Source organism: Hippopotamus amphibius, chromosome 5, assembly GCF_030028045.1.
Source record: "Hippopotamus amphibius kiboko isolate mHipAmp2 chromosome 5, mHipAmp2.hap2, whole genome shotgun sequence".
NCBI classification, from domain to species: Eukaryota; Metazoa; Chordata; class Mammalia; order Artiodactyla; family Hippopotamidae; genus Hippopotamus; species Hippopotamus amphibius.
In genome coordinates this window covers 36,754,741-36,780,528 of record NC_080190.1, presented here as the reverse complement: position 1 = coordinate 36,780,528, position 25,788 = coordinate 36,754,741, and the positions used below count along the sequence as shown (strand labels likewise).

At 35.8% G+C, this 25,788-nt stretch overlaps 1 protein-coding gene and 1 long non-coding RNA gene across 4 annotated transcripts in view; one reads left to right on the top strand and one right to left on the bottom strand.

Annotated features, from left to right (window-relative positions):
- TNKS2 (tankyrase 2) overlaps positions 1–24,907 on the top strand; it is a 61,298-nt gene extending 36,391 nt beyond the window's left edge. The window contains exons 15-27 of one of the 3 annotated variants that reach the window (XM_057735149.1): positions 315–480; positions 1,068–1,287; positions 4,094–4,203; positions 5,309–5,497; positions 7,100–7,352; positions 8,295–8,377; positions 9,733–9,853; positions 13,767–13,864; positions 14,722–14,796; positions 16,806–16,911; positions 18,843–19,029; positions 21,576–21,732; positions 22,563–24,907. In XM_057735149.1, the coding sequence (XP_057591132.1) occupies positions 315–480; positions 1,068–1,287; positions 4,094–4,203; positions 5,309–5,497; positions 7,100–7,352; positions 8,295–8,377; positions 9,733–9,853; positions 13,767–13,864; positions 14,722–14,796; positions 16,806–16,911; positions 18,843–19,029; positions 21,576–21,732; positions 22,563–22,625 (1,828 nt within the window). In that variant the 3' untranslated portion in view covers positions 22,626–24,907. Of the gene's footprint in view, positions 1–314; positions 481–1,067; positions 1,288–4,093; positions 4,204–5,308; positions 5,498–7,099; positions 7,353–8,294; positions 8,378–9,732; positions 9,854–13,766; positions 13,865–14,721; positions 14,797–16,805; positions 16,912–18,842; positions 19,030–21,575; positions 21,820–22,562 lie in introns of those variants that run through there. The other 2 variants (XM_057735148.1, XR_009053739.1) reach the window with 2 other exon arrangements.
- Positions 20,048–22,723, bottom strand: LOC130853389 (uncharacterized). The gene is made up of 3 exons (XR_009053740.1): positions 22,590–22,723; positions 21,193–21,283; positions 20,048–20,562 (listed from the first exon to the last, which is right to left on the bottom strand). It is a non-coding gene; the product is annotated as an uncharacterized LOC130853389 (long non-coding RNA).
- Positions 24,908–25,788: the final 881 nt, after the last annotated feature.

Genomic DNA, 25,788 nt, shown 5'->3' with positions numbered 1-25,788 from the left:
GTCAGGGAACTAAAATCACATAAACCACGCTGCGTGGCCAAAAAATAAAATAATAAATAAAAATATATAATTCTTAATTCTAGATATTGCAATGCAAAGTAAATGTTTATGTTCTCTGCAATTTTAAATAATTTTAAAATGTCCTCTCTGCCCCCCCACAAAGTAATTCCGCTTCTGCTTTTAATAAATTTAGGTTCTATAAATTAAAATCAATAAAATTTCTTATGCAGCTCAAAAAATCTATCAGCTATATGTAATTATTTAAATTAAAATATATCTTTGTGTTGTGTTGCTTATTTAACTTTTTATTTCAGAGGCCTGGTACCTTTGCACAATGCATGTTCTTACGGACATTATGAAGTTGCAGAACTTCTTGTTAAGCATGGAGCAGTAGTTAATGTAGCTGACCTATGGAAGTTTACACCTTTGCATGAAGCTGCAGCAAAAGGAAAATATGAAATTTGCAAACTTCTGCTCCAGGTATATTTAAGTACTTACGGACAGAGTATATTATGTAGAATATGTTTGTGATATTTCTAATAACTCTAATATAAACTTAAACTAGTTTTAGGGGGTAGGAAGCAAAAATCTAACTCTGTACCTAGATTTCAGAATAAATGTCATGAACACTGTGAGCCAGGTTTATTTAGTACTAATGAAATCGATAGTACTGGTTTACCTGGACTGGTACCAGTGTAGATATTTTACAGTAAAAACAAGAGTATAGTTACATTTATACTTTATACGAACATTGAAATATGTTTGTGAAAACTAAAAATAGCATATGTGAAAGGTAATTTTTAATGAAATACTGCCTTGTTTTGAATGTAGTTGAAAATTTTGACTATATTATTGCATTGTTAAAGCCCAGTAATATTTAAGTGCCTTTGTATTTTTTGTTACAATTTTTTGTGTGTTAAATTAAGCATTATTAACAATCATTTTAACCTTTAAGGTAGAGTCTCTGTATAAAATAGTTTTCTTTGGTATTGTTACATTGAGTATTTTCTCATTGACCAAGGGCAACCTTAAGCTAATTTCTCCCTTTCTGTTTTTCACATGCCCAGCATGGTGCAGACCCCACAAAGAAAAACAGGGATGGAAATACTCCTTTGGATCTTGTTAAAGATGGAGATACAGATATTCAAGATCTACTTAGGGGAGATGCAGCTTTGTTGGATGCTGCCAAAAAGGGTTGTTTAGCCAGAGTAAAAAAGTTGTCTTCACCAGATAATGTAAACTGCCGTGATACCCAAGGCCGACATTCAACACCTTTACATTTAGCAGGTAAGTGAATGAATTGTCACAGATTTCGGCTGGTGACATCTAAGATTGATTTTACCTGAGTAAAATATTTCCTGTAAGTGAATTTGAAAGATTTAAACCAAGTATCTTCTAATACCACCATTATACTGTAGTGTATTTGTACAGGGCCATGTTCACTTTAGTACTAGCATGTTACATTCATTAGGAACAATTGAAAGAGGATATGCCAGTCACCATGTGCTTTGGAACCTTTATTCCAGGTCATCATATTGTTTGCATCATCTTTAGTGAGTGTGCTTTGGCTACAGAAACTTTAAAAATAGGCCTGCTTGAGCTGGCCTTCTTCATGGGAAGCTAAAGCTTTCCATTCTTCTGATGATAGCTGTTAAGCACAAGCAGAAAAAATCTTTAAAGACTTCCAGAAGTTACATAAACTTCTTGTTATTTCTTTTATTAGTTTGTAAGGCCTGCCTTAACAAATTACCACAGGTTAGGTGGCTTGAACAACAGAAGTGTATTTTCTCAGTTCTGGAAATGTTGGCAGGATTGGTTTCTTCTGAGGCCTCTCTCCTTGGCTTGCAGATGGCCACCTTCTCTCTGGGTCCTCACATGGCCTTTTCTCTGTGTATGTGCATCCGTGGTGTCTCTTAGTCTTAATCTCCTCCTCTTATAAGGACAACAGTCACATTAAATTAGGGTTGACCCTAACAGCCTTGTTTTAACTTAATTACCTCTTAAAAGGCCTTATCTCCAAATACAGTCACATTCTAAGGTGCTAGTGGTTAGGGCTTTAACATAAGAAATTTGGAGAATGCAGTTGAGTATATAACCTTTGTTCTACGTTTTCATTTATAAAATTGGTGCAGCATATCCTTGTCTTCGCTGCATGTAATGCAGCATCATAGTTTCATCACAGCTTTTTGAGCTGCATTGAAGATGCTAGGGGGACTTCCCTGGCCGTCCAGTGATTAAGACTCCATGCTCCCAAGGCAGGGGGCATGGCCCGGGTTTGATTCCTTGTCAGGGAACTAGATCCCACGTGCATGCCGCAACTTAAGAGTTTGCATGCCACAACTAAGGAGCCCGCATGCTGTAACTAAGGAGCCTGGCTGCCGTAACTAAAACCCAGTACAACCAAATAAATAAAATAAAAATAATTAATTAATTAAAGTTACAAATGCATATATTTAAAAAAACAAAAAGAAGATGCTTGGCAATGGGCCATTAAAATCACTGAGCTACAACTAATACTTTAGTGGAGTTGCATCATAGGCACATTTCACTCATATAAGTTTAAATACACATGGTTTAAAAAGAAAAAAGAAATGCAGGTGTTTCTGCCACTTTGTGTAATGTGGGAGCTGGAAGTTTACTCTTCTCTTAGTTCCTTTCAGTCTCACAGTGTGAGCAACTCTGTTCCTAGGTTTTTGTTGTTTTTATGTTTTTTGTTTTGTTTTGGCCACGCCTTGCATGGCATGCAGGATCTTAGTTCCCTGACCAGGTACTGAACCTGGGCCCCCTGCAGTGGAAGTGTGGAGTCCAACAACTGGACTGCCAGGGAAGGCCCTTAAGAGATGATTTTAGTGTATGTGGTTTTTACCGTTAAATTATGATGCATGTAAGTTGGAACCCAACTGGCCAAGGAAAAGAATTATTCCATCTATGTGTCTTTTAGAGCATTTCGGAAATTATAAGCCACAGATGCTAAAAAAGTGAGGTAAAGCTTTTCTTCTTCCACTGGCAATCAGGAGTTTCTAGTCCACGTAAGACAAAATGTGACCTGACCTCTGATTTGAATTGTACTGTGCATAATTATTTATATTAGCTTTGTATCTTTATGGTAGCTTATCTAGAACATTTACTGTTACTGTTTATGTCTGTGTTCTTTGTAAGTGACAAATATGTTGTATACATAAATTATGAGGTATTATACCATGAGACGTGGAAGGACTTTTTGAATTTGGTGTAGTATTTAGCTTATGGTAGTTTCGTAGTTTTGTTTTTCTTTACTTGATTTAGGGGAATTTTTTTTTTTTTTGCTTTAGATATTTCAGCAAAAGGCTGAAACTACAGTAAAAATGAATGAATTAAATATTTTGAACTATTTTAAAGTTTCAAATGATACCTGATTTTATGTTGGTAAAGTTAAGTTCCAGATTTGCTTTCAAACTATGATTCTGTGTCAAATAAAGTATACATACTTTACCGTGAGCATGTATTTACTAAGATAGCTGACAGTTCCCAAGATGACAACTGGGGGATTATGGTACATTTATAAGATACTAAGTTTTATTACTTCATGGCTTTTAGCAGCAATAAATTTTGCTGCTTGTGTACCCTAACATTCTCTTTAGCAAAAAGTGTGTCCTTGTGGCCTTCTGGGAAAATGGGGCCCTGAGACCCACACTGGTGTGTTGTCTTCTGCTCTGCCAGCCACTTGTGTTCCTAACTTGGCTTTTTTATGATTGGATGCCTTTTGCTTGCAGCCTTGAGATCATGTACCTGAGTTCAGGAAGTTGTGTATACAACAACCATGAAGGCAGGGACTTTGGTAAGAAGGTTTTAAAAGGAAAGATTTAAGTAAATCAATCAATATAACTTTAGAGTCTCTAGAACAAATGGGTATCATTACTGAAAGCTTCCAACTTGAGGCCAGTGGGCAATTTTTTTTCATAAGATAAATCTTTAAGACTCCATTGGAGAATTTCCGATTTCTATAAAATCTTTTTATTTTTAAAATCCTGTCTATTTATATATAGATACATACATATATGTAGCTATTTTTATATTAACAAGTGAAAGTAATTATACTTCTTTTCTAAATTAGCTGGTTATAATAATTTAGAAGTTGCAGAGTATCTGCTTCAGCATGGGGCTGATGTGAATGCTCAAGACAAAGGAGGACTTATTCCTTTACACAATGCAGCATCTTATGGGGTAAGTTCTTTCATGTTACCTTTAAAAATGTCTGAAATTTTCAAAGTGAAAATCCGTATTACAATTCAAAGGGGATTTAGTTTGACTTTCTCATTTTACGGAGGAGTAAATACGAGAGCTACATATATATGGAATCTAAAAAAACGGTACTGATGAACCCAGTGACAGGGCAAGGATAGAGATGCAGTTGTAGAGAACAGAATTGAGGACACGGGGTGCGGGGCGAAGGGGAAGCTGGGCCGAAGTGAAAGAGTAGCATTGACATATATACACTACCAAATGTAAAACAGATAGCTAGTGGGAAACTGCTGCATAAAACAGGGAGATCAGCTTGATGATGGGTGATGACTTGGATGGGTTAGGGAGGGTGGGAGGGAATCTCGGGAGGGAGGGGATATGGGGATATATGTATAAATACAGATGACTCATTTGTTGTACAGCAAAAACTGGCACGAGAGTGGAAAGCAGTTATATTCCAATGAAGAGCTTTAAAATGTGAAAAAATAAATAAGAGAGCTAAAAAGGTTAAATAATTTCCAAGTTTCAGTTCTGAATCTATTGTAGCTTGCTGTGTGACTTGCAGCATGTTTTGTCTTTTGTCGTATTACCTTCCTTAGCACAAATCTCTTATTTCCAGTCAGATGTTGGTGATTTTGTTTATTTGTTGGTGCCCAGAAAATCCATCGGGATTCATATGAATCTGTAGAGATCAGATGCGCATTGTTTGTGACTTACAATAGCCTTAAATGTTAACAGTCAGTATTGACCATCTTCAATTGATTAATTAAGGAAGGCTGTTGGTTTATAAATTGATTTTTAGCAGTTATAACACTCAAGTTAGCAATTGTTAAACTCCTGTTAGTTTAATTCCCTACTGTATAGAATTCTTAACTGTTTTCTAGATATTTTCTCAAGTTATTTAAATGTCTACTGCTGTAATTTTTAATCAACTACCCATAAATTATGATGATGGGGAAAAACACAATTTTTCATTTCTAGAGTAAGTTTGAAACTGGAAGAATAGGTATATAGCTAGTTTCTTTTTAAGAACTAAAATGTGATAAAATAATATTTCAGACTATAACAGGAGTATTTTCTTTTACAGCATGTAGATGTAGCAGCTTTACTAATAAAGTATAATGCATGTGTCAATGCTACGGACAAATGGGCTTTCACACCTTTGCACGAAGCAGCCCAAAAGGGACGAACACAGCTTTGTGCTTTATTGTTGGCCCATGGAGCCGATCCAACTCTTAAAAATCAGGAAGGACAAACACCTTTAGATTTAGTTTCAGTAAGTGATGGGCTCTTTGAAAAATCTTAATGCTTTCCTGACTTTTTATATGCACTTGGTATATATAAAATGTCTTTATGGTGAATGTGGCAAAATCTTCTTTCCCCCACTGCCTCTTCCTAAAGATTTTATTGCTTACCCCAGCAGAGCTGTTCATGAAACAAGTTTGTTCTCCAGTTCTCCATGGGAAGTCCTATTTTTCTTTCCTCTCCTGAGGAAACTTCTTTAGGTGTCTTCACTGTGGCCTCCAGTGTCTGCTTTGGCCACTGTGATCCAGGTGCCTCTCTTGCCTCTGCCACTGAGGACTTTGACCCAGAGCAGTGGAGTGAAAGGGAGAAGAAATTCTTGTTGTGGAGAGGAAAGGGGGGTCTCTCCTGCCAACTGCTTTCTACTGAGAGAGATTCCACTGTTACAAGTTACATTGAGAAGCTGATTTAGTTCAGCTGCGTTGGGAGTTGGATAGAATTTCCTCAGCAGGTTGACATCCCAACCATATTTGCAACATTATTTCTTAAGGAAAATGTCCTTCCATGTCCAGACTACCTTAGAAGTGAACTTTTCTATTTCAGTCCACCGGTATGTTAGTCCACTAGATATAACTAAGTGACACTGAATTAGGGTACTCTGAAAACATGAGTGGGCTTTAGAGTCAAACCTGCCTTAGAATTCCAGCTCTACCACTTAATAGTTGTAGTCTTGCAAGTTGCCTCACCTCACAGCCTCAGTTACCTAATCTCTAAATGGAGGTAAAATATATCTGGTTAATATGAGAATTAAATGAGGTGATGTAATTAAAGTCCTTGGCATGGTATCAAGTACATAAAAAGCACCCAATAAATTGTGCTAATATTATTTTTAAATGTTAGGTACCAACTGTTAGTGTCATGGGAGTCCTGAGAGTCAGGGGAAAGAAAAAGGTGAGGATTGAAAAGACAGTATAAATGATAAACCATGAAAACAAGTACTGATTTACTTCTTGTTGAATGTTAATTATTTAGTGTCTTAATTGAACATTTTAAAAGAATATTATTTGTTACCAGTTAAACAAACTAATGTACCAGTAAATTTGGGGTATAAATTTTTTTTCCATTCTAGGAGATTTGATTAAAATGACTATCTTTTACCCCTACCCTTCCAAGTGTTCAATTTTGAGGAACAAATATATTGCTGAATATTTTTAAAAAAATAGTCTTTCTGTTTGCTAAAGTTCTATATAGATTGAGTTACTTCAGAATGCCTTTACAACTTTTTAAATCTTTTTAAAACTTATATTTCTAAAATTCATTTCAGTGCTTTTCAATCTATATCTTAGGATTTTTTTCTCGCTTTGCCACATTGCCACATTTAACAGTTTTATTTTCTGTGTCTTGGAAGATATGTTCTGTATTATATTTTATGTTTAATAGCTGAATATAACTTATTTTAGCTGAATATCACTTATTTGGTTCACTTAAAAATAATCATTTTTGTATATAATAAGCAATTCTAGTGCAGATCTGCTGGGGTTTTATCATATCTTTTAATGCATTTTATTAAGTATAGTAGAATTTTAAAACTTGCTTATTGCAGATTTCATCTGTCTCTCTCTGACATATACTCTAGGCAGATGATGTCAGTGCTCTTCTGACAGCAGCCATGCCCCCTTCTGCTCTGCCTTCATGTTATAAACCTCAAGTGCTCAATGGCGTGAGAAGCCCAGCAGCCACCACAGATGCTCTGTCTTCAGGTCCATCCAGCCCATCAAGCCTTTCTGCAGCCAGCAGTCTTGACAACTTATCTGGCAGTTTTTCTGAACTGTCTTCAGTAGTTAATTCAAGTGGAACAGAGGGTGCCTCCAGTTTGGAGAAAAAGGAAGGTGAGACATTTGGCCAAAATAACTGGTATTGTAGCCACGTTTGTCATTTGGATGCTTAATAGTCATTTTTTTAAACCTTAGATTCAACTGTTATATTAATTAACATAGCCTAAAAGTTTTAGCCTTCTGTTGTTTTCTATACCTTATTATTAGAATTCCTAATGAAACTTTCTCCCTCCACGTTGAGACTTGATGAGTGTTGTGCTGCTAACCTACTCTTTAAATGTAAACATACTTTTTGAAAGGTATAGAAGTCGTTTTGGTTGAGTACTTATGCCTTTATTTCTTCCAGTGTATTATTACAGACTTATGAAATACTTTTAACCCCACATCAAAATACCTAATTTTGAGTATCATTTTTTAAAAAGAAAAGGAATCCCTGGCAGTCAGTGGTTAGGACTCGGTGCTTTCACTGGTTGGGGAACTAAGATTCCGCAAGCCATGCGGCACAGCCAAAAAAAAAGAAAAGAAAAAAAGACACATACCTACAGTCTCTTTATTTACCTTTTACCTGTCAAAATTCACCTCACCCTGTACAATACTGTGGAACTTGTTTTCACAAACTTTTTTTGTAGAGTAGCTTACATCCTCAAAAATAGGGATACTGTGCTTTTTTAATTGACATATAATTGACGTATAACATTATATTAGTTTAAGCTATATGGAAACTTACTTTAAAGATACAATTTAAAATTTTTTAAAAAGAAAAGATTTCTTTGTAACATGAGAGTGTTCCATTGGTTAACTCTTCTAATGATGTTGAAATTTTATAGCTTTCTCTTTGCAATTTTTTGATGTTAAGTTTATTATATCTCAAATGGCTATTAATATTTTGCTTCATCTTTACATTATTCATGCATATAATAATGTCACAAAACTTTGCTGTTATAATGTCAATACACATTATTCTGATGTGAAATTTTGTGGGTTTTTTTTTTCCAGTTCCAGGAGTAGATTTTAGCATAACTCAATTTGTAAGGAATCTTGGACTTGAACACCTAATGGATATATTTGAGAGAGAACAGGTAAGTACATGAGTTGTTCTGCTTGGTTTGGTGTTGGGGGAACCTCCAGGGAAAAAATAAAACATACTTGAAATGCCCTGAACCATTCAGCCTGTTGAGGGATGAAAGGCATGCTTTTTTAAGAGACTGGAAATCTATCACTCTTGTAATTTGGCTTGTTCTTAGAATGTCCATTTAGTTTATTAGCACATAAAAATTGTTTCTTGTGTAGAAACAGTATAATAGCTTTCTTGAATTAGTTTAGCTTATTCATTTCTTGAAAAGTAAGTTATCCTTGAGCTCAGTTTGTTCAGTTCTGTTGAGTCAATCACCACTCTAAGCCTGACACTTCGCTAGCCACTATGGGGAGATATATGGACACACAAAATACATATCTGGGCTTTCCTAGAACAGTCCTAGAATACATTTACTGGGGACATCCCTGGTAGCGCAGTGGTTAAGAATCTGCCTACCAGTGCAGGAGACACAGGTCCAAGCCCTGGTCTGGGAAGATCCCACATGCCACAGAGCAACTAAACCCGTGCACCGCAACTACTGAGCCTGCGCTCTAGAGCCCACGCGCCACAACTGCTGAGGCCTGTGTGCCCTAGAGCCTATGTCCACAACAAGAGAAGCCACTGCAATGAGAAGCCTACACACTGCAACAGAGAGTAGCCCCCGCTCTCCACAGATAAAGCCCACGCACAGCAACAAAGACCCAACGCAGCCAATAAATAAATAAATAGAATACATTTAATGATTCTTTGAGTTCAGAGAATATAATTATTATAGACTTGTACCCCTAAGGAACTTTTGATCTAGTTATGGAGCTATACCAAGAACGTATGAAGAGTTAAGTTCTGGCATAGAAATTCAAAGAAAGAAGTAATTACTACAAGCTGGACTGTTCAGGGAACCCTTCAGATTTGTAAACAAAACAGGATTTTAAAGAATATCTTCAGTTTCACAAAGTGAGGGTAATATATTTGAGGTAAAAGGATTAGTTTGAGCAGTGATGCTGAAGTTATCAGTATAGTCCAAAGTTTGTAGGAACATTACATTGGAACATTATGTAAATAGGTTAGATGTAGAGCGATGGTGGAAAAGGTAAAATAGTGTGCCTAAATGTGGTTAATTTGAAAATGCATTTTTGTTTTATAGTTTAGTTCTGCTTGGATTCTTATACCAAATGAAAATGATGATTTTTTGGTAGTTCATGACCACTTTCTGTTTACTTAGCTGCAACTTTTCAGTTTCAGTTTAACAGCTGGTGTGCTTTCATTTCTAAGCTGCATAAGTCTAATACATTGTGAGAACACCAGTATATGAATGTCTTCCAAACAAGTCTTCTAAACAGTTTCATTCTCTTTTGTAAGATCACTTTGGATGTATTAGTTGAGATGGGGCACAAGGAGCTGAAGGAGATTGGAATCAATGCTTACGGACATAGACACAAACTAATTAAAGGAGTTGAGAGGCTTATCTCTGGACAACAAGGTATTTCATTTTAAGTCATTGCTATCATCAGATTAATAGCTTGCTTAAAGGCAGCCCACAACTTACTAGATGATGATTTTAAAATATATAACAGAGAGTCCACTTAAGAAGAAGAGTATTAGGATTCTGGAAACCTGGTATCAAATCTTAAATCTGCCACTGTTAAGCTTCCTGAGCTGCTCCCTTTGTGAACCTAAGTGAAGTGTCTGGACCATTCAGAAATGTGGGTGTTGCTTTAGCCCTGCAGTTTTTTCTGTTATTTCTATTCACTTATTTCTGAAGTTATTGTAGCTCAAAAATTGTTCTAAGAGGTTGGAAACTGGGATATCTCATTTCTTATGGTAATATAATAGGTAATGACTACGTGTTCAGGCCTGCCCATAAAATAATGTTGTAAATCTCTTTTGTTGTAAATAGTTAAATTCTAAACACTTGCAGTAAAAATAATATATTGGGAAATAGTAACGTTGCAACTAATGAAACTTAGCAAAACAAAGTCGAATAATATTTTATTTCTCTTGAATGTTGACACATAAGAAAAATGCAAATTGTATTCAACAGATGTTCACACTTCCTGTGAATCAGGTCTTGCATATAGAAGATTAATTATTTTAGGTGTCAGAACCACATTTTAAGTTCATTATTAAACTGAGGGAGTAATGTACCCCAGCATCAGAAGCATCCTATAATTGATGACTGTACAACTGGGGTTAAAGACAAACCTCCATTAGAAAAAATGAGGGAATTTTTAGGGAAGAAAGTATTCTAGCCAGGATAGGGTCCATCTCTTGAAGAAGAAAAAAGAGAGCTTTGAAATTAGGTGATTCAAGCTAAGAGATGCTTTAAACTGGAATTCTGGAATGGAATTGATTAAAGGTAGATGCACTTTACTTGCCTGATAGGAATTGGGGCAAAATGTTTAAAATGCAAGATAGTCTTGGATATTTCTAGTGTAGAAGACAAAATTTTATAAGATAAAGATAAGGGAAGACTCATGGCTCCCTGGAATGTTAGTATGAAGAGGAACTAGAACCCTCAGTTGTGGACTGCCATCGTGACTCTACTAGAAAACACTGTGGATCTGGTAGGATAGCAGTTAAGATTGTTGAAATGCTCAGGAAACAATAATGGAAACAGATACACTGCCTCCAAGTGGCAGAGGTACGTACCTCCATGCTACCTCTGGTCATTCTGATAACATCCAGCTACAGTTGAATAGGAACATTCATTTCTACATGGAAGAGAAATATCATGACATGGAATGACAGATCTACCACATCAGGGTCACTTTCCTACATAAAGTTACGACCTTTCTCCCCTTCATTTGAAGCCAGGATTCTATACCTATATTATACCCAATTTGCAGAATGGAACCAGTGGCAAGCTTCTAACAGTCTCTCTCATATTGCTGACTTAACAGCCTTAGCTGTCATTCAGTGCATCAAGTCAGTAGATTACTCATGCTGATCTTTCAGCACTGGTAAACGTCTTCCTGGGGCCATTCAAAGATGCTTTAGTCAAGCATTTGTCACAGACTTTATTCTGTTAAGTGTTTTTTCTGTAAAATACCTCCTCTGTATAATCTCCATACTTCCTGTAGACATTGTAATTCAGCCATACCTATACATCTTTATCAGAGTTTGGCTTGTTGGTGGTAGTCCTGTTATTTGGACCACAACAGTGCTCTTAGTCTCTAGAGGCAGACCTCCTTGCATTAACCCAGCAGTAAAGAATTTGAGCCCTACCTGAGAGAACAGCAGAGCTCTGGAGATCTTATAGAGATTAAAGGAGAGTTGTGTTATAGATGTAACAAATTAGAAAATTGTGTTTAAGATTCCATTTAAAAAGCTTTTGTGAGAGTTAAGGATACAAAAACATATATGATTATCTTGACTGTTGACATTCAGAAAAGATGACAAATTCATTGCTGAATTAAAGAATCTATCATGGGTTAGAATAAGCATTCCATCATTAGTAAACTTTATGACTTCTCATTCTTGAGTGATTTAAAATCACCTGAGGCCATACAAGTTTCTTCCTCAGTTTTACAAAAAATAAAGGGACCAAAGGCTGAAAGGGCTGCCTAGTTAATAAAGGAAATAATTTGAAGAAGAAAACGTGACAAATAGAAAATAAAAGATAAAAAGACTTTCTGTAGAACATTTCCTAACAACATACACAAAAATAAACTCAAAATGGATTAAAGACCTAACTGTAAGGCCAGACACTATAAAACTGTTAGAGGAAAACATAAGCAGAACACTCTATGACATAAATCAAAGCAAGATTCTTTTTGACTCACCTAGAATAATGGAAATAAAATCGCAAATAAACAAATGGGACCTAATGAAACTTAAAAACTTTTGCACAGCAAAAGAGACCATAAACAAGACAAGAAGACAACACTTAGAATGGGAGAAAATATTTGCCCATGAAGCAGCTGACAAAGGATTAATCTCCAAAATATACAAGCAGTTCATGCACCTCAATATCAAAAAAGCAAATAACTCAATCCACAAATGGTCAGAAAACCTAAACAGTTCTCCAAAGAAGACATGCAGATGGCTAACAAACACATGAAAAGATGCTCGACATCACTAATCATTAGAGAAATGCAAGTCAAAGCCACAATGAGGTATCACCTCACACTGGTCAGAATGGCCATGAGTAAAAAATCTAAAATCAGTAAATTCTGGAGAGGGTGTGGAGAAAAGGGAACCCTCTTTCACTGTTGGTAGGAATGTAAATTGGTACAGCCACTATGGAAAACAGTATGGAGTTTCCGTAAAAAACTAAAAATAGAACTACCATGTGACCCAGCAATCCCACTTCTGGGCAGATACCCAGAGAAAACCATAATCCAAAAAGAAACATGTACCACAATGTTCATTGCAGCACTATTTACAATGGCCAGAACATGGAAGCAACCTAAATGCCCATCAGCAGATGAATGGATAAAGAAGATGTGGCACATATATACAATGGAATATTACTCAGCCATAAAAAGGAATGAAATTGAGTTATCTGTAGTGAGGTAGATGGACCTAGAGTCTGTCATGCAGAGCGAAGTAAGCCAGAAAGAGAAAAACAAATACAGCATGGTAACTCATATATATGGAATCTAAAGAAAATGGTACTGGTGAACTCATGACAGGGCAAGAATAAAGATGCAGATGTAGAGAACGGACTTGAGGACATGGGGTGGGGAGCGAAGGAGAAGCTGGGACTAAGTGAGAGAGTAGCATGGACATATATACACTACCCAGTGTAAAATAGATAGCTAGTGGGAAGCTGCTGCATAAGCACAGGAAGATCAACTGGATGATGGGTGATGACTTAGAGGGCGGGGATAGGGAGGGTGGGAAGGAGTCATGGGAGGGAGGGGATATGGAGATATATATATAAATACAGCTGATTCATTTTGTTGTACAGCAAAAACTGGCACAAGAGTGTAAAGCAATTATATTCCAATAAAGAGCTTTAAAAAAAAGATTTTCTAAATATTCTCATAAAACCTTATGACTTGTAAAGTCAAAAAATAGTCATCTAAATGCAGTGTGATGTTCTGGTTTGGATCCTGGAAAAGTAAAAGGACATTAGTGGGGAAAACTGGTGAAATCCAAATAAAGTCTGTAATTTACTTAATTTTTGACAGGTGTACTATGATTGTATAAAATGGTAACAGTAAGGGAACATTAATGTACCTGATGGTAACATTAGGAAGTGGGGTGAGGGTACACAGGATCTCAGTGCTCTCAGCCTTCCTGTAAATCTAAATTATCCCTAAATAAAAAGTTTTTATAACTTGGTAGTAAGCATCAAATAAATCAGGTGGTTGTTTTGGATTGATGTTTATTGGACGGGGCGGGGGGGGCGGTTGGCAAATGTTTTATCTTCAAATTTAATTTGATAGGTCTTAACCCATACTTAACTCTGAACACCTCTGGAAGTGGAACAATTCTCATAGATCTATCTCCTGATGATAAAGAGTTTCAGTCTGTGGAGGAAGAGGTATGTTCATATACCTTAAAAAAATGTTTGTTCAGGTAGCTAAATTTCCCAGAAGTTTCCAGATCTACTTGAACATGTATGTAGCAGGGTTTTTTAATGTCCTTACCTCTTTACCACCTGGAAAACTTCCGAAATCAGTATTTAAAGTACACTATCTCAGTAAACCTTAATTCTAATAACTTGGCTCAGCACTACAATTAATACACAGAATTCTGTTGGACAAGAGGTTGCTCATACTCCCTTCCTTCATGAAGGCAATTGCAAAGCCCAGTGTCTTAGATGAGACCCAGAACATGTGGATGCTACTTATCTAGGACATTTTTTTCTACCTTTCTTTCCACAAAATCTTGGATCTGCCAAAATCTTAGAATAGTGCCTTGCACTTTGAAGAACACCATACCCTAAATGTGTGAGCTGAGCACAGAGATACAGAGTTGAGTGAGACTTAGTTCTAAAGCTCAAGAAACTCCAACTCTCAATGAAATACAAATTGTGCTTTATTAGAGCAAAATAAATGGGAACAAAGAAATTGTTGGTTTGTTTTTGTTTTTTAGTATGTCAGGTAGTTGGCTTTGTATGTTTAGCTCACCTGTGCATCTGCTTGTTTCTTTTTCTTCCTGTAGTTTGCATTATATAATTTTCACCTATATGTATTTTTTGATTTATTGTATTAGCTATCCGCTATCTCTCAAAAATAGTATGTGTGAACTTAAAGAACTCACTCCTTAAACAACAGAAATATTAAAAACTCATTTTGTATTCTCAAAAATAGAATCATATGAGTCAAGAAACATGTTCCCTAAATCAGAAAAGACAACAAAGCTAATGCACATATATTTGAAATATTTTTCCACCAGATGCAGAGTACAGTCCGAGAGCACAGAGATGGGGGTCATGCCGGTGGAATCTTCAACAGATACAATATTCTCAAGGTAATAAGTTAGTGAAAATAAAGTTTACTGAGACCATAGTTTTCAAAGCCTGAAGCCATGCTTAACTCTCATAAGAATATAATCTGTGCAGCCCAATAAGTCTTTCACTGGCATCAGGGGATATTTTGGGAAAGAATATGTCCTTGGAAGGTTAAGATCCTCAAATCTCTGTACTAAACACTAGTTCAGCCTCTGTTGAACGTATTTAAGTTTAGGAATTATGCTTTATCTTGGGGTAAAGATAAATCCTGTAGGTTTAGGACTTCAAATATGTAAACTACTATTAAGATACTCTGTTGTAAGAAAGTTGAATTTTTCTGTGGTGTAATTTTTTTATAGTTACACCATGGTTTGTTTGTTTTTAATTTGTCCTTACTGTGACTACTCCAGGTTTCTTTGAGTTCCCTGGTATACTACTTTTTTGTAATCTTAGTAGTACTCCCTCTATACCTTCCATCTTTCCAAAAATAATATTTATAAAAAATGTTTTAAAAATAGTCCTGACTCTTACTGATATCAGTTACTCTTCTCAGGACCTTTTTCAGTTTTGCTAGTTTGTTTTGTTGTTGTTGTTGTTTAAACTATATGGCAGCCAAATTGCATACTCTACTTGAGATGCATAATGATTTTCTATTAACTACATTGACATTCTTAATCATTTTAAGACTTAGAGTTAGAGTTAAAATGTGGCAAGTACCTTTCTAATACCTATGTTTTAAACTCAAAGGTGAACAGTATCAAATCTTTCAGCTGTGTTGTATTACCGTTTCACAATAATATACTATTATGAGTATACTAATAGGTGTATTTTAGAGTTAGTGAACACTAAAACTATTCGTCGAGATTACTGTGTTCATACTATTTAGAAATAAGATGATATAAAACAAGCATACATTATTCAGGTGAAAGGGTTATTCTTCTGGGAGCTGTATTTTATTAGTTGATATCATAGTATGACCTGAGTGACATCTTGTGATTTCTATTCATGGACATATATATAGTAATTTTTAGTAAGACAAATAATTATTCCTACTCCAGGCAAATTTCAGTCCAGTCCATTTTGTGTGCAAGCAGTAATGAAATGTATAGAGGTTTGTTAAGGGCAGGGAAGAGAATATGTGTTTGATTTCCAAAGTTCCTGAATTTGGGAGGTGTGCTGTTTTCTTCCTCTATAAAGCTATTTTAATGCAATATCTAGTAAAAGTTTTTTCATTGGTAAAACTTTTGGTTTTATTCCCCTCCTTTTTTTTTAAACACTAACAAGCTCTGTTTATGCCAGTTGTGTGCCTTGATTATGTCTGTGATGGTATTTTGAGTTAATTTGAACCAAGACTAAAACCACCAGCTCCCAAATGTGTTCTCAGACCAGCAGGGGGCTGTAGTACCCTTAAATGCTGCTAAGAAACAGCACTAGGATTGTGAATTTTGACCCTGGAAATACTCCTAACGAAACCAGTATTCCATCTTTAACTCTTCTCCAGACAAAAATTTTAGGAATTGGAGGGATATGGAAGGATAGAGAGAGTACTAGGTAGGGGTGTGGGTGGGTGTGGGGGGGGGTGTGTGTTTGGTGTGGCTATTTCAAATATTTTTAATTAAAAACAGATAGAGATGGTACTTTGAGCAAAATAAAGCAGGGGGGGTGGGGAAGATAGTATTCTCTTTATTATACTTCCATACAGAACTCAGCATGTCTCATTTGGAGATGTTTTAGTAATGATTCTAAGGTGATGAGAATGGAAGTATTTTAATCAATTAACAGTACTCTTGACCTTTACATGTAGCTTTTTCCCCTTTGTAGTTTTTGATTTCCAAATTGTATCTGTATTTCCATCTTTACAGTTCCTGGGACAGAGTTTTTTAGTTGACTAAAAATAACACAATTTATATTTCAGAGAAAAGTTTTGCCTCTCTTCTGGCCCTATGTGGCCCATTTTTGGTTAAGATGAATAAGTACATAAGTAATTATTGCGATCTAGAGATTTTATTTTTCTGGTTTCTTTTTATAGATTCAAAAAGTTTGTAATAAGAAACTATGGGAAAGATATACTCACAGGAGAAAAGAAGTTTCTGAAGAAAACCACAACCATGCTAATGAGAGAATGCTGTTCCATGGTAAGACTCCTCTCCCCGCCCTGCCGCCATCCTCCTCCACATTTTTTGTCAGGTTTGAAATAATAATGAATCTGTATGTTACTCACCATTTTTTAAAAAGTAAGCATTATTAAAAATAAACATTATTTTTGTAAATCTTTACATTTATATTTGTATTTCCAACCTCTTGTGAATTTGTATGTTTTACAATGGGTAGTTTATAAATAGGATTATCTTAACAGAAGAAAGGTAGAAATGAGAATTTTGACTTCATATTTTCCCTTTTTTAATAATACAGTTGATTTTGTGTGATGATTACTCTGAAAAATGGTGTGTTTTACTTTTAACTGATTGATTGAATTAAAGTTAAAATACGATCTGAAAATTGCCTCGGAAGAATATATACATCCTGTTCTGACTGATTCTAAGTGTCAAGGCTACATTTAACTTCAGTGAAAAGAGCCATTGTCATTGAACCTATGGAATTTTCTGAGAACTTTTGTTGAGTTGAGAGCACCATTACTTGTCATTCTTGAAATTTCCTGTTTATGTTGCAAGCTGGCAGTTGTTGATGATTGGTCTTTCAAGTTTATAGCAAAGATGAATATAGATATTAATGTAGTGTTTATCAAGTCTTCAAGCACATTACCCATAATAGCTCCAATACGTTCCTTCGTTTGGCTTTTTGTTTGTTTGTTTTTTAAATCTTTGGCCACTTCAGGTCTTAGTTGCAGCATGCGGGCTCCTCCTTGCGGTGTGCAGACTCCCCTCTAGTTGTGGTGCGCAGGCTCTAGAGTACAGAGTCAGTAGTTGTGGTGCGTGGGCTTAGTTGCTCCACGGCATGTGGGATCGTAGTTCCCTGACTAGGGATTGAACCCATGCACACGTCCCCTGCATTGGAAGGCGGATTCTTAACCACTGGACCACCAGGGAATTCTCTTCATTTGGCTTTGATTGCAGAAAATTTTTATAGACTGGTAAAGTTCTATAAAATACAGCATTTAAATTTCACAATCCCCTGGAAGAATAGCTATAGCAGACTGAATTGGTATATAATATCTAAATGGTACTTCTCATTCCAAAAGCATAAAAATCATCATGGTAATCTCTTGGCACAGAGCATGATGTTTATTTATGTATTGTGATGAATGATTTTTTTCCTGTTTTATCATTGAAATGGTTTTGGTTTTTCCAAATTAATTCAAATAAGTTATTCTGTTTTTCAGTATTTCTGTAAAGTGGAATTCATTGTATTTTCCTGTCCCTGTATGAACAGGGACACTGATCTTGATGAATCAGTTAGTTGTGTTGTATTGGCTTTTCCCAACCCCCAGCCTCACTCCATTCCCTGGCCTGGTTCCCATGCTTAATACCTCCTCTCCTTTGGCTAAGCTCCTTCTTGGCACATGTGCAAGGAAGGAGAAAGAAGTCAGTATGTAGGAAATGAAGAAACACACCACATTTGCTGATGAAATCTGGCACTAGCAAGTGATAAAAGGCAGGAAAGTAGAAGGATAGGAGAAAAGAGGTGTAAAGAGAATGAACATGAAAAGTTCACTTTGATGTCTAGAAAAAGCACACAGATGTAGGTGTCATTGAATAACCTAATTGGTGAATTCTGAGACTCTTGGTTCTGGATTTGTATGAATTTGGGGCCTGGAATTTGATAACTCTGGCATTGATATTTCAGGTGATCTGTTTGTTTTTCTAGTTGAATCGGTATGTGTCCTTACTTTGGCATCTGAACCACCACCCTGTTAGAAACATTCACTATTTATTCTTAAGTAGTGAGCCAGCTGAAAGTTAACCTGTTACCCTTGTGTTTTGATTTTGCTTTATTATGGTGGTGGTTGTGTATGTGTGTTTATGAATTTAACTTCTAAGAGGGTTTAGCTTTTGTTCTTTTTCTTCTAAGATAATTTTAAAATGTTGTCTATTTATATGTATTTTAGGGTCTCCCTTTGTAAATGCAATTATTCATAAAGGCTTTGATGAAAGGCATGCCTACATAGGTGGCATGTTTGGAGCTGGGATCTATTTTGCTGAAAATTCTTCCAAAAGCAATCAGTATGTGTATGGGATTGGAGGAGGTACTGGGTGTCCAGTACACAAAGACAGATCTTGTTACATTTGCCACAGGTAAGAGATCACTTGTTCTCATCTGTTTTGATAAGAATCAAATAAAAACTAGTTTCGTATTTGAGAAATTTTCAGGGCAAGACATTATCTCAGACATCTTTAGGAATCCAAGGTAGACATATTTCAGGTTGGTTTTGGTCCTCTCACCAGTTCTAATAATGGCTAATATTTATTAAATGATCTGTACGGGCTAAGCACAGTTCTAAGCACTTGACTTATTCTACTCATTCAATCATTAGAGCACATGGTGCTTTTAGAATATGGAGTAGAAAATATCATTGCACATGAAAGAGAATTTATTGTGGACTATTCAAAAATCTAGTATTCAGATGCTAAAATGGGATTACTTGTTACACCTAATCATTTCATGGCAATGCGTGAGGGAGTCTGTCTTCCACTGTGGTATGAGCTTAATCCTCAATTTGTGATATTGCTTCTCAAAAAATTATCATAAAACACATAAATCCCTTTAGAAAGCACATTATCAGAGAACTGCTTTGTACTTCTTTTTTCCTAATTTTAGTTACCTTGGTCTAACTCAACTGTTAAAATCATTCAGGTGACTTGGCCCTAATTGATAACATCCTCATAGGTAGATAAATTATCTTTCACCATTTGAGGAAATCAAGTAAGATTAATTACTGAGATTTATTCTGTAGTTAGGGCACCGCTTATAAAGATGCAGAACAGTAGCTATCAAACATTAGCAAACCCAGAATCACCTAGAGGACTAGTAAAAACACTAATTCCTATGTCATGCCTCTTGAATTGTTGATTTAGTAGGTCTGGGGTGGGGCCCTAGAACTTGAATTTCTACCAGATTCCTAGGTGATGCTGAAGCTTCTGATCACTGATCTAGAAACCCTAGAGCAGTAGTTCTCAGCTTTGGCAGCACATTGGAATTACCTGAGGGGCTTTAAAATCTACTAATGCCTGTGACTGACCCTCAAGAGATTCTCACTTAATTGGTCTGGGGTCTGGTTTGTGCCTGGGATTTTTAAAAGCTTCCCAGCTAATTTTGAAAGGTTGCCAAGGATAAGGACTATAGTCCTGAAGGGAAACAAAGACTGTTTATGTTTTGTTCTTGCTGTTTTTCCCCCTAAATTTAGACTCATGTAGGTGTTAAATTCAGTCCTCCTGGGTATGACCTCCCACCCACTTCTATTTTAGATCATAAGTTGGAATGGTTAGGAGGCTTGTAATTTCTCAAGATTCTGTAAATTGAGCACTGCTATTTTTACTTGTCATATGTTATCTGGAGGCTGAATAGTTCTGATTATTAGTGTTAGCAGTAAGCATTGTTCAAGTACCTCTTCACAGCTGTCTTTGGAGTAGAATGCTTAGATGTCTGGAAATAAGTTTATTAAGTTAAGATTTCTCTAAGTTGGATTATCATGAGACTGATTGTTACTATAATAGAAAATCTATTAGAAATGCTAAGAAGGTTTCCAAAGGGTGTATTTAGAATAAAAAGTATATAGGCTGTCTTCTTTGGAGACAGAATCATCAGTTAGTCCACCACAATCTGTCCTCCTGTGGAAAGAAAAGAAAATTAGAGAAGAAACAGAGAAGCAATAAAAAGTTCATTGAACCTACGGAAGGCCAATCATATGCCTGTGGGGGTGGGAGAGTAGTACGTAAACTTCTGGTGAGGGAAGACCTATGTGAAGAAATAACATTTCTGCTGAAACTTGAAAAATGAGTGTTAGCCAGTTGAAAAGTGCCAGAATACATATCATTCTAGATGGTAGAGGAAACACTGTGTCTGACAGCCATGGGGTAAGAAAGTTTGGCCTGTAGGAGGGAAACCTACTGTGCCTGGGCATAATGAACACAAAGTAAAATTTGAGAATTTGGAGCCATTATAAGGAATTTGGATTTTCTTCTAGGCACAGTGGGCAGCCTCTAAAAGGTTTTAATCAGGAAAGTGATGTGATCTGATTTATGGTTTTTTGTTGTTGTTGTTTTTTCCCCCTAAATCACTGGTTGCTTGGATCGAAAATAATTTAGACAAGAATTAGAGTAGAAACAGAAAGACTAGTTCAAAGGCCATTGTTATAGTCCAGGTGAAAATTTTGGTGATTTGAACTTAATAGTGACAGTAGGATTAAGAGAAGAGAAAGTATTTCAATATATTTTGAAAGTGGAATTAACAGGACTTACTGGGGTAAATATTTCAACTTTGTAAGACACTTCATGGAAGCCCCTTAAAACCTCCTCCTCTTTCCCACTTGGGCTGTGATTTGTGCTTTTGCTGGAATACAAACAGAATGGCAGAGTCTGTATCACTTTAATATTATTACAATCTCTATGTTATTTTACAGTTAAAATAGGATTAATTAAAGTGACAGATTCTTTCATTAGTGAGAGTAGTAGAAGACATTCTTACAAAGTTCTTTAAAGGGTAAAATGATAAAAACAATCTGTTTATGTATAAATGCGTTAAATGTATAAAATGCATTAAAAAGCATATGTAGTGTACATAAATAAAAGTGTCATGTACAGCCTTGTCTTCAAGGGGATCTTTTCCTTTTCACATGTTACAGGCAGCTGCTCTTTTGCCGGGTAACCTTGGGAAAGTCTTTCCTGCAGTTCAGTGCAATGAAAATGGCACATTCTCCTCCAGGACATCACTCAGTCACTGGTCGACCCAGTGTAAATGGCCTAGCATTAGCTGAATATGTTATTTACAGAGGAGAACAGGTAATTCAGTTTAATTTGTTCGTATTTAAAAATGTTTTAGAGCCATACTTTAACCTCTTACTAATCTTTTAAGTTGACGAGGCATATTGCCTTAAGAACTGGATTTCTTTTTAACTTTTGTTTGGAAATTATTTCAGACTTAAAAGTTGCAAAAATAATAAAGAGAATTCCCTTATACCTTTTACCCAGATCTTCCAAATGTTAACATTTTAGCATCCTCTCTCTTTCTCCTTTATCATGCTTTCCCTACTGTATGTGTGTATACCCTTTTTTTTTCCTGAGCTGCCTGTAAGTTATAGGCATCTTCCTTTACCCTTAAACACTTGAATGTGTAGTTCCTAAAAACGAGGACATTCTCTTAAAATTGTTAAATCAGGAAAATATCATTGATGTAATATATCTAACCTACAGACCTTATTCAGATTTTGTCAACTGTACTGGATTTTTTTTTAAGCTTCTGTAAAATACAATTAACTAGAATCCTATATTTAATAGTTAACCTCTCTGTGGCAAAGAAATGTATAATCCCCTCTTGCTCTTAGTGATATAGATCCAGTCAGAAGCATCTCTAGAGCAGTGTTGTTTACTGGGGATATTCATCAGAATCACCTCAGTTATTAAAAACAAACACATGCTTAGTACTTGTCCTAGACCTGCTGATTTAGAATCTCAGGGATTGGAATGAAGGTAAGGCTGTTTTGAGAAAATGCCCTTTGATGATTTTGATCCACAGCAATAATTTAGAACCTCTTCCCTAAAGATTAGGAATCCTTATAATAAGTCTCCTTTCAAAAAGTTTATCAATATTTGAATTAATCTTTCTCTTCCAGGCTTATCCTGAATATTTAATTACTTACCAGATTGTAAGGCCTGAAGGTATGATTGATGGATAAATAGTTGTTTTAGGAAACTAACAGCACTGAACCTAAAATCATCTAAGCAGCTCGTGGCCTCGTAAGTTTTACTCCTTTGCTGAGAAAAATCATCTTGTCCTTAAGCCTGTGGCAAAAGATTAAAAATGTGAAAGGATTTTAACATTCTGACTTGATAAAGCTTTAATAATGTACAGTGTTTTCTAAATATTTCCTGTTTTTCAGCACTTTAACAGATGCCATTCCAGGTTAAACTGGGTTTGTCTGTACTAAATTATAAACAGAGTTAACTTGAATCTTTTATACGTTATACATTGATTCTAAACAGAAACTGTAATCCCCCTCAACAGAACTCATTTTACTAATGTAGTACTGTGTTCTTTAAAACACAGCATTTACACTGAATACAGTTTCATTTGTAAAACTGTAAATAAGAGCTTTTGTACTAGCCCAATATTTATTTACATTGCTTTGTAATATAAATCTACTGTTTTAGAACTGCAGTGGTTTACAGATTTTCTTCATATGTACTGCTCATCTGTACTTCGTCCTGCATCATCATGATTGAGTGATCTTTTGCATTTGATTCCAGAGGCTATGTTGAATTGTTAGCAGAGACCTTGTCACTTGGGAAAGATTGATTCATCAGGTTTAATTTGCTGATGGAAGCATTTATCTCTCATTAGAAATCTTTCCCATTTAAGAACTTGTTTCATAAATACTCTGGGAGTTTAACTTGTGATAACTTTGTATGTAAAACACACATTCCAAAGAGCTTTAACTACGTTGGTCCTGATTATTAAAGACACTTCTTTACTAGCCTCAAACTCTGGGTTTCACATTGGAAAATTTTCTCATGTCATTTTTTGAAAATTAAAGCAAGAGCTTCTATTTTTTAGAGAGGCTAAATCCTGCCACTGAACAATTATAGTGTTCTTTTCATAAAATGTAAAGAGGAAGTTGAATTTCAGATGTGGGAAGGGTAATCCTGAAATTTTTCCAGTCTGTTCTAATTACCTTAAATCTAAAGGGAAAAAAATAGCAGTTGGGAGTGGATAGTTTTTTCTTCTAAGTATTTTTCTCCTGTTCTTTTCCTTTGGCCTTACTGTTTTACTTATAGCCAATCTATACACCATAGGTAAGCTTAACCCAAAAAAACATGAAATATAGGTGTCCCAGATCTCTCCTGGCCTCCTGAATAGGCAGGTGCAGTGAGATGGGTGCTTCCACTCCTGGGTTGCCTCATCATGACATGTTACACCCACTTGGAAATACGCTTTGTTTGTGTACTACCTGGTGACCAGGCTTGTTTGGCAGCTGTGGAGGGGAATGCTATCCCATAAAATGCCATTCCTAATTTTTAATGTTAAACTGTCTTTTCCATGGAATACACCAAAGCGTCTTGGTACAGAGACATGAGTTACAGCTTGGCAGTCTGTGTGTTGACTCTGATTCCCTCAGAAGTCAAGATAAGATTGTTACCCATTAAATCTTTATTAATGAGGCTGTTCCCCTTCACTCTCTGTACCAGTTCACGTTTGTTTTACATTTTATTCGATCTCTACATTAACTGGGCCTTTGCAGTAACTTGTACATAAAGTGCTAGAAAATCATGTTTCTTGTCTTGAGTAAGAATTAGTCACAGTAAATGCATATCTGGAGTTGTTTCTATGATGTAAATTGTAATCATTATTTAAGAGGTCAGTTCCTGACCATGAAGTGCTTTTATACAGCTCTAATAATTGCAAATATGATCCTAAAGTCATTTCACAAATGGAGTATGCCAAATTTTATATAATTTTTCAGGTTCTGGAAGCTTCCAGGTTTTATAATTAGAAGAATTGAGATGAGTTAATGGAGTTTATATTTACATACCTTATCTTTCAGCATTTAGCTGGTAGTGCTCACCCTGTAAGCAAATCTGGAATTGCTTACCACGTGAAATCATCCTGGTCTATGAGTTTACAATGTTGCAGCCTGTGTGTTTCATCTAATCCATTGCTTAATTAGTGTATTGCTTTTCTATGAATGATTATATTGTGGTTAATATGTTAGCATGGCAATGTTTCAGATAGCTTTTTGTTAGGAGCTTGGGGGGAGGTAGGGGGGACTGGGGATTTCTTTGAAGTTTTTGCATGAAATATGTTACTTTATGATGATGGAATTGCTTTTTCTTTTGTCTTGTGATTTTTTTTAAGAGATTTAACTTTTCGTGTGAGTAGTACTATTATATCCATCTTGAGTACTTGTACTGTATCACATTCCATACCCTCATTTAATTCTTAATAAACTGTTCACTTGTTTTTCTGAGTAGCATGGTAATTACTGGAATGGTATAAATGTGTTGAATGGTCTTTGAGAAAATGGATTAAGCCTACAATAAACCACAATTGCAGGAAAATAATGTAGTTCTGAGTCTAATAGTGATAAAGACTGCAGTTTAAAATTCGAAATATTGAATGTTATGACCATACCTGCTCAGATGCTTTAACTTGAAAGCAGCTGTCAGATGCTTTTAAACATTTTGTCCATCCAAAACAAGTTTTGGCAAACCTTAAAGGTCTTTCCTGAGAAATCCATCTTTTTTTTTTTTTCTTTTTTTTTTTTTTGCCACACCACACAGCTTACAGGATTTTAGTTCCCCAACCAAGGATCAAATCCAGGCCCTCAGCAGTGAGAGCATGGAGTCCTGATCACTGGACCACCAGGGAATTCCCCTGAGAAGTCTGTCTTAACTTATAAAGAGGACTAGGAGTATATCCGTGTGATATAGAAAGTTTCTTTATAAGTTTACAGAGCTTAAAGTTAGTGCTATTTAATACTCTTAAAAGAAAATATAGTAAGATATATGTATTTTAGATTTCCATATGCTAAGTGTCTATGTGTGCGATCAGGTCCCTGCTTTCCATAATAAGAGAATAATGGTGCCAGTAACCCATAAGCCATTAAGCTTTGAAATATTTTTCAGCAGCTTAATCTTACTGCTTGAGCTGGTATAATAGTGAAGTGTTTGCTTGCCAGTTCTTCAGCGTGCATGCCGTTGTATGACGTGATCCAAATGTTTGCAGGGTGATGAGGAAAGAGAACTTGCAGATAAATTTCCCTAAGCTTTTGTGATTAGTATACCTGACTGGCCCTTTACCTACTGTCCTGTCCTATTAGAGGACTAGAGTAACAGAGGAAG